General features: G+C 46.0%; 2 protein-coding genes across 6 annotated transcripts in view; both read right to left on the bottom strand.

The window, feature by feature from the left end:
• The window catches only part of CDCP2 (CUB domain containing protein 2), a 17,512-nt gene extending 14,705 nt beyond the window's left edge, over positions 1 to 2,807 (bottom strand). The window contains exon 1 of the mRNA XM_037404183.1: positions 2,700 to 2,807. The gene's annotated coding sequence lies outside the window, so the exon portion shown is untranslated. The remainder of the gene's footprint in view (positions 1 to 2,699) is intronic.
• Positions 252 to 13,778, bottom strand: LOC119155463 (NADH-cytochrome b5 reductase-like). Of its 5 annotated transcripts, XM_037404188.1 has the most exons (7): positions 13,740 to 13,778; positions 12,374 to 12,553; positions 11,293 to 11,441; positions 10,008 to 10,089; positions 6,755 to 6,859; positions 4,851 to 5,054; positions 252 to 3,211 (listed from the first exon to the last, which is right to left on the bottom strand). In XM_037404188.1, the coding sequence occupies exons 1-7, from the start codon at positions 13,743 to 13,745 to the stop codon at positions 3,008 to 3,010; spliced, it is 930 nt and encodes a 309-aa protein (XP_037260085.1). In that variant the 5' UTR covers positions 13,746 to 13,778; the 3' UTR covers positions 252 to 3,007. The 5 variants fall into 5 exon arrangements, with proteins under 5 accessions (XP_037260085.1, XP_037260086.1, XP_037260082.1 ...); XM_037404189.1 differs by lacking the exons at positions 252 to 3,211; positions 4,851 to 5,054 and adding an exon at positions 5,061 to 5,151; XM_037404185.1 differs by lacking the exons at positions 252 to 3,211; positions 4,851 to 5,054 and adding an exon at positions 6,082 to 6,647.

Here is a 13,778-nt window from a genome sequence, read left to right as displayed (position 1 = left end):
GGCCTGAGCCCAGGCAATGCCGCTTGTCAGCCAGCAGAGCCGGGCAGGAGGGCAGAGGGAGGCAGGGGGAGGACGAGATGCAGCAGGGAAGCGGGCTGAGGAGCCAGGCACAGAAGTCTGGCTGGAGGTGCTCTGGATCAGCCCAGGGCACTTTGGCTCCAACCAGCGACTTGGTGGGTGATTTTGAGGTGTGCAGTACCAGAGCTGCCTCTATTCCTCTGTGGGCAAATCTAGAAATCATGAGTCAAAAAGACATTTGATTCATTTAAATAGAAAGGATGTGATCAGGACTGTGAGACTTCAGAGAAGATCAAAGGTTTAAATACAGTCCCCAGGAGAAATGGGAATTATTTCGGCAGAAAATAATGAGATAAAATTAAGAAGGTATTTAGGCTGCACATGAGGAAGAAGAAAGGAAGCAAAGCGAAGCCCCTCTCCCCAGCACAGTGCCGCACAGGCGGTGGGGGCTTCCTGGGGGGCAGCCAGAGCACCCTGCCAGCACTCCCCTGCCCCAGCAGGGTGCGAGCCCCCACCCAGGCCCGGCAGTGGCCACCCACCACTGCAGGGAGCTCATGCACATCCAGCTCCTCAACCCCCCTGATAACTGACAGCATCACCACCATTTCCCTACGAAATTGCCACCACTCCTGCCTTTCCATCCCATGTCCCTGCCTTTGCAGAAGCACCACACAAGCCTCTGAAAGGGGCTCTCCCCATGGGGATAGGTTGGGAAGAGGGGACTCATGCGACAGCCAGCCTGAGAAATGACAAAAAGGCAGGAGGGGGAAGGGAGAGAAGGGCAGAAAATCGAGAACAAAGTGCCTACGGGTAGTTTAAAGGTGCCTTCGAGTTCACACTACCAGGGACATAGTCTCCCCCATGGAGAATGTCTCACAAAGACCCCCATCCCCTCTGGCACCTCAAGCCGGGCTGCCGGCTCAGCATGCATCACCTCCTCCCGCTCTGCCTGCAGCCTGCCTTTGCAGGATTGCAACCCGCAGCATTCACAGCTTGCTCTGTCTCTCACCACCCTCCCTTTTAGCCACGAACAAAGACGGGAGGCTTCTCGGCAGAACGGCCAGACCAGCTGGGTAGGGTTTAACCATCCTGGCCCATATGTGCTGAAATACCCAGACATATTGGGGTTGCATTTAAAGGAACAGTCCCAGCTTTCACACAGAAAGTCGTCGCTTTTCTGAAGCGAGCGTGAAGTTTTACCTCGAGCTTTTGCAAAAAGGCTGGGTGGATTTTAAGTGAAATCTCAGAAAGGCAGAATATTTAAAGCAAGAGGTATGTAAGTAAGTAATACTCTGAAAACCTATCTGAGGAAAATATTTTCTCCATGCTCCTAGCTAAGACCAAAGTAGTGAGAGCAACCAGAGAAAGAAACTCCTTGTTTTACCAGCCCCATGCCATGCAGAAGCACCTCCACTACACAGTGGCTTATAGTGGCTGAAGCACAGTTTGAATGGGAGTTGAGAGCTTGCCCCGGACCTACTGTGCACAACTTCCTTAGATGTCTCTGCATTAAAAGCCAGAACCCTATTCTGGGTTATGAAGATGGCTTTCATGTCAGCCCTTGCCCTGATAAAGGCTGAGACCACACTGGATTAAGTCCAGGCATTTGGTAACTGGAGATAAATCTCACTGATGCGAGGGGAACCTACGCTTCCTCCCAGCACGTGAATCAGAGCCATCATTTTAGTGCACACTGCTTATGTTGAGCAACTCTTAAACTACATCTCCTTTGTGCAAGGTGTACCATTTGATACAGGTAAAAAATGAGGCATAACATCATCTGTCACAGCTGGGCATGAACAGAAAAACAGGTGTGCAGAAAGGCTTCATTTTTGCAGGTGTAGTTAGTAAACACAGTCTTCTAAGAAGGTGAAAGAGTGGACAACAGATACCTCTGGGGAAAGGCAGCACCACCTTGGACTGAAAGGGGAAGAAGGGGCTGGGGTGCCTAGGCTGGGTGCTATCCCAGGGCAGGTCTTTGGCTCTGCCCCACCGGGGAGCACGCCAGCAAAGCCCTGTGAAGCTTTCACTCCTCAGGTGGTGTTCTTGTGTGCTTAGGGAACCCCCCTTGGGCACCTGTGAGAGTCCTGTGACAAAAAGAAACAGCTGTCTATTTGAAAAGAGGTTCAATTTAATGAACCAGGGCTATTACACAACACTTAGGGGACATGGAAAGCAAACAACCATCCTCCCTGACAGATAGCAGCTACAACCCAGACACTTTCTTTCAGTTTTAGGACATGCTCTTTCTCTCCCCAGGCAGTATTTCAAGGTTTAAGGACCAGGGTAGGTAATGCAGGCTGTGCTAGGACAGGAGGACAGCCTGCCTAAGTCCTCACTGGGCATCATGTATAATTCCATCCTTATGCATAGGTTCTTTTCAGAGAATATCAGTGCCGCCTTCTCTGTATTAGTGTACAATGGGGCAACTGAGGCACTGAGAGGTTGAAGTGACTCACCTGGCACCACCCAGCAAGACAATGACACAATCAAAATGAACTCCAGCTACTTCAGAGTGCTGGGCCAGTGCTCTGCTATTCCCTCGGCCAGGCAGGCTTCTCCCTGAGGATGAAGTCTCTCCTCTAGACACCTCACAGGGCACAGTACCACTGCAACTAACATGGACTGTGAAGCACATCACCTATCTTCATACTACACATATACACAACAAAGCTGTGTACCTGGATGCTTCTCGGTACCCTTACGAGATGTCTTTCAAAATGTCCTGTGAAGACTTCCATTAAAATTACCACGCTGTTCCCTGAGGTATGAGAGGCATACCACATGGCAGCCACTCTGGAATGGCACCCGTTCCTTAAAACACTCAAGAGTGAAAGTCATACTGGAGGAAAATATTTGATCCAAAGACCTAAAAAAGTATATGCACAAGGAACTCAGTCTGTTGAGATGACTGACTTTGAGCAATGTCTGCAGAGAAACAAGGATGTCTAAGCCTTGGCCTAAGGTTCCTCAGGTCAGGAATATCTTGCTAAAAGACAAAACAGGAATTTTCTTCAATTCCCACAGCCTTCAAGTATCTACTCATATCTTCACTGAATGCAGAAGAGCCACAGATTAATACAAATGGTCTTCTTCGACAGGAATTTATTATCGTCTTCATCAAGTCTTCATTGAGACGACCAGTGAATGTGTTTTCCTGATAGCTCCAAGGAAGTTTTTCCAGTGAAGTTTCCTGAAAAGGCAAAAGGTTTGCAGTGGGCCAAGTTAAAGAGGACAATTGATTGCTTATAGCCGAATCTCCCTCCTCCCCTCAGAGTACTGCACAGGAGGTTTTTCCACCCTTGTGACACCATCTGGGTAGAACTGACCCTTCCTGAGAGCTGCCTTCCTCTTCCAAAGCCCACATCCAATCCTTCCCTGCCATGGGACCTGGCCACTCAGTCTCAGAGGGGACTGAACAAAACCAGAGCATAACTATCACTAACAAACGCTGCAGAACCTCCTCCTTTGAGAGCCACTTCCCAGCGCACCTTTTCTATTCCCAAGTCCTAAGTCCCAGGTCTATTCCTCTCTATTGCCTCTCCCCTTCCCCAAGTCTCTTTCAGTCCCATCTCCCTCGACCAAAACTGAAAGAAACCAGCCCTGCCGCAAACACAGCTCTGATCCCATGAGAAATGTTAGATCCCATGGCATCAGATCCAGTGGGGACTCCCCTACTGCTATTAATTAGAAGCAGAGGGTCCTCAGATGTGGTGGTGACAGGCAGCAGAGTGAAATACTGAGACAGATATATAATCCTAAAAGGGAGGATGCTCGAATCAGCGTTGGACTACAACAAACCTGCTAAAAGAAGAAAGGGAGAGATGTACATGTGGGGCAGACAGTACTGACAGGGGTCAGGTAGGTTTCTTGCCCTTCACTGATTGAATTTCAAGACCTCCTCATGCTCTTGAGACAGCACTGTCCTGAAAAGGGTATTTAAGCTATGTCACCAGAGACAATTACCAGTTACACTCCTACAGAGCAGCTGAGGGGGTGCTTAAGTCACAAGTACTTTTCCCTATACCCAATCTCAACTTGTCGAGGCCATATGTGGAACATAATGTATGAGGCAGATCCACTATGAGAGATACATAAAATGATTCATCTGAGAAACTAAAAAGGCAATGGGATTCATTCCCTTAGCATTAATAATTCTTTCTATATCATGCCTGCAATGAATCCTCATTTCTGAGGGAAATAATTTTCAACCACCAAACCCATGCAGAACACAGGCAACTTTGGGACCAAATGGAAATGAAAAAGACTGCTCAAAACGTAAGACCACTGAGAGGTATGCCCTCATCCCATGGATTTGGCAGAAAAAATAATTTTACAGAGCAGGAAACAAGTTTAAAAAGTTTAAAAATGGGTCAGCTGGGAAAAATAATTGCTGGGGAATTGGTGCTAGCATACCAGAAGAAGAGAGCTCTAGCCATGTGCCATGAACGGAGGGTAAGGACAGATTAAGGCACTGGTATTATGAAAGAAGAAAGAGCTTATTTGCTGTGAGTCTAAACAGATGTTTAGGTGCAGCAACAACCACCTGAAGTGGTGGGGGGCAATCAACAGTAACTACGAATCAGCAGGTCCATCCCAACAGAACAGTTACCAAGGAGGTAAAGAGGGACAAGCAGCGACAGTCACTTCCCTGAAATTCTCCAGACTAGTAGCAGTGTGAGAATATGTAGCAGATTTAAGAACAGCGGCTACTTGATCACAAAATAGCCTCGATGACTGTGAAAGAATTAAGATCATGCTCATGGAAAAGCGGAGGAGGCAGAGGCTCATCCAGCACACAGAGCCCTCACATGAACGTGCCATTTATTTACCTGGCTTAGGACGTAAAATATTCTGATGTTCCAGTATCGAGCCAGATCCTGGAGAAGTGGTTTCAAATAAATTTTGTCAAAGGTACGGAAGCAACCAACAAGAGTCACAAAGGTTTCATCCTCTTCATCATCTGTTATAGACTGGAGGATGGGAAGCATTGGTGCGAGGCCAGTACCAGATGCCAGCATGAGGAGTTCTCCATGCTAACAACAAAACAGAGAATTTCAAATGAGCTGTGGTGACTGGAGACGGATGCGCTCATGGTCAGTTCCTCCTTGCTGCCACACTGATAAAGTGTCCCTTGAGAGAGAACATATCAGAAGGTCATGAGCTGGTAAATTCAAATCTCAGAATGTATTTTTCTGCAAAAGATTACAGATAGCATTTCCAGGGTTTATATACCAATCTAAAGAAACTGGATTTTACCCAAATATAATAATTTCTCCTAACTTTAGCCTTGTTTTCAATTAATTTATATTTCAGTTTCAATTTTGCTGCACTGTTGACCCACTGTGTGTTGTTCTCCCACTGGAAATGCTCCCTGTGTTTACCTTGGATGCTGCAAAATACAATCCTGAACGTTCTCTGGAGGAAATGGTTTCTTTTCCATCCTAATTCACATATCTTCCCGGTGCATTATCTCACTTTTCTCAAAGAGATACCAGCAACACATAGTGCTTCCCACCTGCATCAGGGGACAGTCACTCTACCTGTGACAGGGATGTTCAGGCAGTAAGGTGCTGTGTGTAGGAGGGCAGACAGTTCCTAGCGCTTTCCTCAGCTGGCAGCCAGCGCAGCAGTGCCAGAACTGGGACTTAAACCCCTATTAAACCCTCAGAGGCTACTGTGAATGGATCTGATCTACCTGAATCTGAGTCCCATTCTACTGCCAGCAAAGACATAAAAGAAAAATTTACTACAAAACTAATATTCAAGACCTACGTTATAATTCCTAAATAATAAACAGTTCTTCTACAGCAAGTTGTTTTAAAGATTGTTCAGGTGCTTTGCAAACTGCATGTACACAGATGACCCAGACAGCCCCTGAAGACAGCCACTTCTAGGCATGACAGTCATGTTCTGTCCCAAATGATTATCTGGAAACTTTTAAGAAGAGAAGGGAACAGTAGCCTAAAACAGCAGGGAGAGTATTTCAGAAAGCAGAACACAATTGCTCTGCATGGAGCGTGGCCACTGGGATTTTACAGCCTTTTTTCTTCTCTCTCTCTCTTTTTTTTTTTTTTTTTTGGGGGGGGGGGGGGGGGGGAGAGAAAAAAACAAGGCTTTAGGATCAAACATAATGACCAGTGTTTCAATTTTGCTCCTCATTTGAAAGGTCAGAATTAAGTAACCAAATTAGTATGTGTGAGAAGCCTTCCCCTGAAACTGGATCTGCTTTTTTTTGCAGCGAGCCTGGTATCAGCAGGTGGGATCAACATTTGCAGAGTGGCTGGGTGACGTGACACCTTACTGGAGCTGCTACAGTTCAGGGAATACCCAAGAGAGAAAAAGATCAACAACTCCCCTTCAGGCTTGCGCTCAGTCACAAAAAAGCAGTGTGGTTCAAACAAGGCAAAAACCGATCCACACTCATGGCTGCTGCAAAGTACATTCCATTTGTTACAGGCACCAGGAACTTCTAATGCAAGTGAAGAACAGAGCACCCTGCTAGTATTTTCCAGTCTCCTGTCTACTTCCCTCTCCTCTTCCTTCTTAAATATTCTGCAGTTCAGTAATGTGTATTTTCTGCAGTTGACTGCTAATGTGGTAGCACTGTACAGTAACCCAGGAAGCACCTAAAATAATCATGAAAACAGTAATCAGATTGATGTCTTCCCTTTAGAGTATTAAACAAAGCTAGCTGCCACAAGTGGAAACATCCTATGTCTCTTAGGGAACTAACCTTATTAGGTCGATACGGGAACCCTCCAAACGGCCCACGCCAAAAGACCGTGTCTCCTTTTTTCCACGTTTTTATGTATTGTGACATTAACCCAGCTTCATAGCACTAATAAAAAACATTGCGCAAAAGAAAAGAATAATTACACTCTGTTGGAAAGTTTCCCAGCTTAAAGTCAATTATAAAGTTATCTACATCTAAAACAAGAAGGGGACAAAAAAAACCATTTCATGCATTTAAAAAGAAAGAAAGATCATTCTGTTTGAAAAATAACTCAAAGTTATACCCAAAACAAAGACATTTAAATTAAATCATATTGGATCCATTCCAGCTTGACTACAATGTAAACACAACCCACTCTTATGCAGTCTGAATTTCCAAAACTGGAAAAAGCTTATCGGAGTTCTTGCTTACAAAGCACACAGAGAAGAGTGTCTTGCATGCAAAGCACAGTCCAAGCCTTCAACTCTTCTCCAGATCTCTGGGTACGGGGTCTGGAAATGCCCTCTGGCTACTGATAGTTATATAAACACTGAATAGTTCTTGCTTTATTTCAGTCTCTCAGATGCTGTGTTGATACAATTAGTGACCCAAAGTCAGGTTTCTCATTTATAAAACTCTTGTTTTCAGAACAGATCATCTGGATGCTAAGGGATGCCTTCACACTTTCAAAAAGATATGCTAATGTGGGCCTCATGGAAGAAAAAACGTTAGTAAAAAGCTGCCTTACTTTCTACCAGGCACAAACAATATTATCTATGCTTTTGCCTGCAGGAATGCTAACCTCATCATGACTGATGAGAAATGGTCAGTGCTTGCTAGAAACAGAGAAGCAAGGAGAGGCTGGAAAATGAAGGGCTTATCCAAGCAGTCTTGTTGCTATGTGCTGTATGTATATCTAAGCCCCCTATGTATAACCACTTTATGGTTAACGAGAACAAACGTCAGCAGAAGAATAGCCACAGACCATGGGATCTGACCAGAGAATAAGGGCTAGTCCAAAGAGCAAGAGCAGATAAGCCCAACAGCTGTGGCAGACAGCTGGTCCCGCACAGAGGTGATGCCATTGATAAGCCTGAGAAAAAGCAACACAACCAGAGGTCAAAAGATGGGATGTGATTTAAGCCTTCGAAGACTCTAACCCATACAAAGGAAGTGTGTTTTGGGGTATTTTCTGCACACACATTGGACAGAAGCCCAGCTGCACACCCCAGTGCCTTGGCTGGCCACCAAGCTGCACTGCAGGCAAACAAAATTGGTGAACCACAACGAAGCCAAGAAAAAGTGAGTGATCATGCTTGCAAGCAATGTCAGCTAATAAAGAGTGCAGATGCTCCTCCCCTCCTAACAACTGCACTTAAGTAAGATACCTGAAGTATGAAGAACTATTAGCACCAGTTGTTACACTCACAAGCTAAATGTGTAACATACACACATCCAGGCTCTGAGTTACTGTCAGAAACATGTTCAGAGGGCTCTGGGCAGGTACCAAGTCTCACGCAAAGAGTATGCAGTTGCATCAAAGGAGCAGTATTTTATACGTACTTTCTTCAAATATATACAGAAACCCAACGCAAAAGCAGAAAATTCCGCCCCACTTACTACCTATTCCCAATGGACCAAAGTAATGGAAACTAAAACAATCCTTCTTTGACCAAAATTACTTCCAAAAATTGAAGTGAGAAGTGATTGAGTGGGTTTAAAATGAATTTTTCTAAATAAAAAGAAAAAAATAATTATCTCCTAGGGGAAAACTTCTACACCCAGTCTTACATAGAGAGAAACCCTAACATTATAAAATCACTCAAAAAGAGGGTTATGGTCTGTAAATGGCAACTCCCTCACTCTTAACTGTAGTATCACAAATGCAATGCTATAATAACAAGACACAGAAGGGTCTGAACAGTGCTTGGATTGCATAGTAATAATAATAATAATACAGTACTTTCCAAAATTGCCTGAATAGTGTGAAATATACCACAACCTACAGAGTGAGTTATAAAAATGGCTGCTTTGCACTGGGTGTTACCAACCGCTTTTGTCACTGCCAGAGAATAACTATAGCTCCCTTTGGGATGAAAGGTTCTATATAAAGGAAAGGTATCATTACAATCATTACTATTATTATTGAAATGCAAAACCTGTGAGTAATAAGCAAGTATACGTGAAATTTCACAGTCATCCTGTGAACGTATCCTATTAACACAACTCAAATGCAGCATTTCTCTCCCCTACCACACACCAATTGCCACAAGAATGGTGAAATGACCCTCCCACAGGTGTCCTATAGAAGCTGTATGCTTTTCTAAAGAACAGCATTTGTGTTTGAACATATAATGCATAATAAACCCCAAAAATGTGAAATCCTGGAAGACAGGTGGATGACAAGCAGTCATTCTCTGCAAGCCACCTGGGATACCCAGCCCTCTGAATTTCACACCTATACTGAAGTCTGTGTCTGCCCTGAGGCATCACTAGTGACATACTAACGCAGTATCGGAAAAATTTTCTTCAAATCGATATTCACCAAAGTAATCACTTATGAGGGCCTTGCAGACTTTCTTCAGACAAATTTCTAGTCAAGTTCTCCTATAAAACTCTTTTGAATTCAACCAGTATTTTGTGGTGGCCTCCAGAAGGGCCAGAACATCCATACAAAATGGGACTCTGTCACCCCAAGAAGTGCAGCCTGTGCCTGTGGGTCACCTCTCTGCCATGGGGACCCTCTCAGACTCAGGCAGCTCCGGACCCCTGCCCACAAACCGGAAACAGCTGCCTAGCGTATATCAACATTTTTAACTAAACTGGCTTTTTTTTCTGAGGTGCATTCTTAAAGTAAAATACAGGGGGGAGGGTAAGGGTTGAGCAAAGACTTCCCAAAATCAGTGCTTCAACTGGGCTGACAACTGGGTGAGACTTCAAAGAGACTGAAAAGACAAAATGAAATCAGGGAAGTTGAATGGGCACCTCTTTCTGCACTGGTGACTGCTGGGCTCCCAAGAGGCTCTCCCAAGCGCTTAACAGGGAGGGCTTATGCCACAAAGCACTTGTTTGTGTGTCACTTTCCTCTGCTTTCAGTTTTGTGGGGAAAACTACAATTTTTATCAGCAAAGCACAACTGCTTCAAAACAACACGGGAACAGTCCATGAGGGATTTGAGAGAGTCTCACTTGAAGTGCTGACAGCGTGCCTGGTTCCAGAAGAAAACAGTCCCTGGCACCTTAGACTCTAATCCATACTGTACAGGCTTACTTACTTTCATTAAAACTTCAAAGTAACCTTCTGCATTCCTAATCGGAGTATAGGCTCGCTGGACCTCCAAACCATTCACCACTCCTCTGAGAAGAGAAATACAGGAACCCACTGTGACTTGGGTCATTGACGGGTATTACCAAACTTCTGCAGTTCTCTGGGGAGATGAGGGAGGCAGCAGGTCTCTTCCCAGTGGCCCAGCCTGTGCACAGATGCAAAACATTTCCCTTCCAGAGGTAAAAATCCAGAGGGAACATAAAGGCTAAATGCACCTTTTGTTTTCCTGGTGGTGGCCCCAGCTGTACCACGATTCAACTCTTGGACACACCCCTAGAAGGATGTTTGAGCTGTTTTGTGAGAAATGGCCAACACACAAGAGTGGCAAAGGGGAGAGAAAATGCTTTCACAATTAAGTTTGCTACCCCTTTTGGGCTGGGATCTACTTTCTGTTTCTGTGTTCAGACAGCATCTCCTAATTCAATAATGAAAGCTAGGACACAGCCTTGACCTGAGGTTTTGTCAATATACACTGTATTTTCCTGTAAGTCGTCTCTCTCCATAGCATACATCCACCCCACTCTTTACTACTGACTATGGTAATTGATTGAAGTGACCGAACCTTTTCCTCTGCTGCATTATGAGAGATGGCTGAAGGGAGAAGCGTGTATTTTCAGTAGCCAGCCAGCCGTATACATCAGCTGTTAACGTACAAATAACGTCAACAGATACAGATCAATGGCATCATAACATGACTTTTTCTATGTGGCAATGATCACCACAGATGGCTGACAGAGACATAAACTTTTCCCAAGTGGCCTGTTTTGGGCAAGCAATAAACTACACAGGAGGGTTATTTTGCCAGAAATCAGTCAGGAAACGCCTGGACACTCGGGGCTACACCCCCAGGGCTGAGTTACCCCAAAATACAGGGCATAAAATATCAAGCACTGGGGTAAGTGCAGCTCATTGTCTTCATTCCAACATGCTGGAGTAAATCATCTGTTGTAGCATCTATTCTTTGAGTCTTTCTTTCTGCAAATGGATTTTCTTAATCACACCTAGTTCTTTCTGACCCACCGACGCAAGGATAATGCTGAATAAAAATACAGCTTTGGAATGGCTTTTACCATAAAATTAGTAGAGCTAGCAAGCTCACAAGTTCTTTCATCTGTGTCACTGCGGAGGTATAGAAATTATGATTTGCCTGGTATGAAGCCTTTGTCTATTGACGAAAACCTACGTATTAGGTTACATAATGCAGACTGTTTAACTAGCACAGAGAACAATACCTTAACACGATATGTTGTCCTAAACTCAATCGCAGACTGCTATTTCCCGGTAATTCAAATTTGTACTGGTAGGTGTCCTCTGTTAGCTGCTCCACCGAGCTTATGCTGAATGCAGTAAATGTATCTGGATTCAGTTCTGAATTATTGCTCTGCAAGAACAACAATAAATAATTACTTGGTTAGATGGTGCCTTTTATTATTTCATTTTTCTTTGGAAGCAAACGTGTGTGCTCATTTAGTGCCAGAGATACTCAGGACTCCAGAAGAACGTGTATTAAATGCTGGGGCCCAGCGCAAATTTCAGCTCTCTGCTGATTCATTATCATGTTCCACGGCACACACTTTGGGATCCTGCATTTCCCCCCTTGCTCCCCTTTTTTAAATTACAATTTTTACACCTCAGAACAAGGTCACCCTATTATGACTCATTGCAATCATCTTCTCACGTTTGGAAACAAACAGAGATAATGCTCCTAAAAGAGCTGAGCGCTGCTCTGGGGGCAACTTCCAAACCTACTGATGACCACTGTGAATAGGAAATATTGTTAGCTGTTTCAACACCGATCATTTTTGCTTGACCCGGCATAGTTAATCCTATGTAAAAGGGCACCGACAAGCTTAAAAATTATGCTCTGAAGACAACTACTCCACCACGCACAATGCAGCTTTTTTCATCCTCAGCGTAAGAGTCTAACAATCAGGAAAAAACCTGGAAAAGGTCAGGAAAACACAGCTTCTCCAAGGAAACTGTCAGAGAAAATTGTGATTCTTTGTACCTTTCACCTATTCCCACTTTCCCGAGAGGCTGGCTGGGGTACCCCAGGCAAGGAGAAGCTGCATACCCAGGGCTGTAATGCGACACCAGGGCGAACTCGACACTTGGAAAATCACATTACAGCAGGGAGAGAGCGGGCAAGGGGGAGGGTGGCTGCGAAGGCAGAGTTTGGGGAATTGCGTTTACAGCCTTCTCTTAAGGCACCACTTTAATCTATTGCTGCTTCCCTCGCCCATCACCACAACCCCACACGCTAACAAGTACGATCAAAGCACAGGCTCTAGGATGCGATAAAGATAAATTGACCTGCTCCTTCTTTTCTATGAGAAGGCTTTTGTCTTGCTTTGCTTTGGCCCTCTCCCATTGTGCAAGCTCCTTCTCATACACATCATAGATGCAGGGTTTGCAGCCGCTGCCGCAGCACTGGGATGGAGAAGGTTCCTGGGGTTTGAGAGCCAGCCAGTCGTGCTCATTTCCACTCATTGTCTGCAAAACATAAGCCCCGCATCAAAAACAGTACAATGAAGAGCAGCACGTGCTCATCAGCTGAGCATTATTTGGAGAAGGACTAAGAAAATCTCTCTCAAGCATCTTGCATGTGTATCTCTGGGAACTGGGAAAAACTGAAAACCTGTGAGCAGATCTGGTGCCTCCAACACTCCATTTTTGCTCAAGTGCTCAATGCCTCTGCGTTGCCTGGCACAGGAATGCCAGACGTCGCAGCCCAGAGCTCCACAGCAGACCCCAGCCCAATCTCAGGCAGGCTGCCCAGCCAAAGCCACCTCCAGCAGCAGCAGCAGGCGCACCCTCATGCTGCTCGTTCTGCTGCGGTGATTTCCTACAAAAGCGCAGCTTGGTCACGCGGAGCAGAAACATCTTATAAATCTGCTGCTCGGCCCGTGAGAAGGAGTGACAGAACCCAACGGAGATGCGGCCTGACAGAGCACAGCTTTAAAATGGAGGGAGGGCGGCGAGCTCAAGGTGGGCTTCAGAGCCGAGCCTACAGGCAAACACACGCTCCCGTTATGAGGGGATTTGAGTCTGGCTTTAAACACAGACACACAAAAGAGGGCATGAAACACTAGCAGTGCCATTTTTATCCTTTACACCCCTTCCTTTTGAGTTGTACCTACCAAACACCCCCCAAACCCCCACCATGACACACACTTCTGGTGGCTTTGCTATTCCTACACGAGGCTTAACGCTGTTCCCCACGCGGTTGCACAAAAGGCGGTTCAGAGGAAATTACAAGCCACGGGTGACAAAGCTGAGGAAGAGAACACTTAGCACTTAGAGCAGCTTCATTTTCAAGGTGAATTAATTAACTGACCTTCACCCCCGCAACACAAGCGTGTTCTAACCGCGGCAGGGGGAGAAGGGAACCAGGAGGCGGCGGCCCGGCCTTCCACAGTGGGGGAGCCAGTGGGATAGGCGGCCCCGGCTCCGGGCCCCGAGCCCCCTCAGCTCCTCCGCAGGCGACACAGAGGGACCCCCGGCCCCCCCGGCTCGGGGCTGACCACACTCACGGAGTTTCGAGCGCTCACTGCGCGTACACGGGCCCAGCCCCACACAGCGGCCAGCGGCCCCTCAGCCGCCCGCCAAGGGCCGGTCTCTCAACTACCCCCACCCCTGCGGGAGCGGAGCTGCTTTCCCCGCCCGCCTCCTGACTTACCAACATGGCACCTGCCCTTCACCCACCGCCCCGCCCCGC

This window comes from Falco rusticolus, chromosome 11, assembly GCF_015220075.1.
Source record: "Falco rusticolus isolate bFalRus1 chromosome 11, bFalRus1.pri, whole genome shotgun sequence".
Taxonomy (NCBI): Eukaryota; Metazoa; Chordata; class Aves; order Falconiformes; family Falconidae; genus Falco; species Falco rusticolus.
This window is presented reverse-complemented; position numbering and strand designations above follow the sequence as displayed.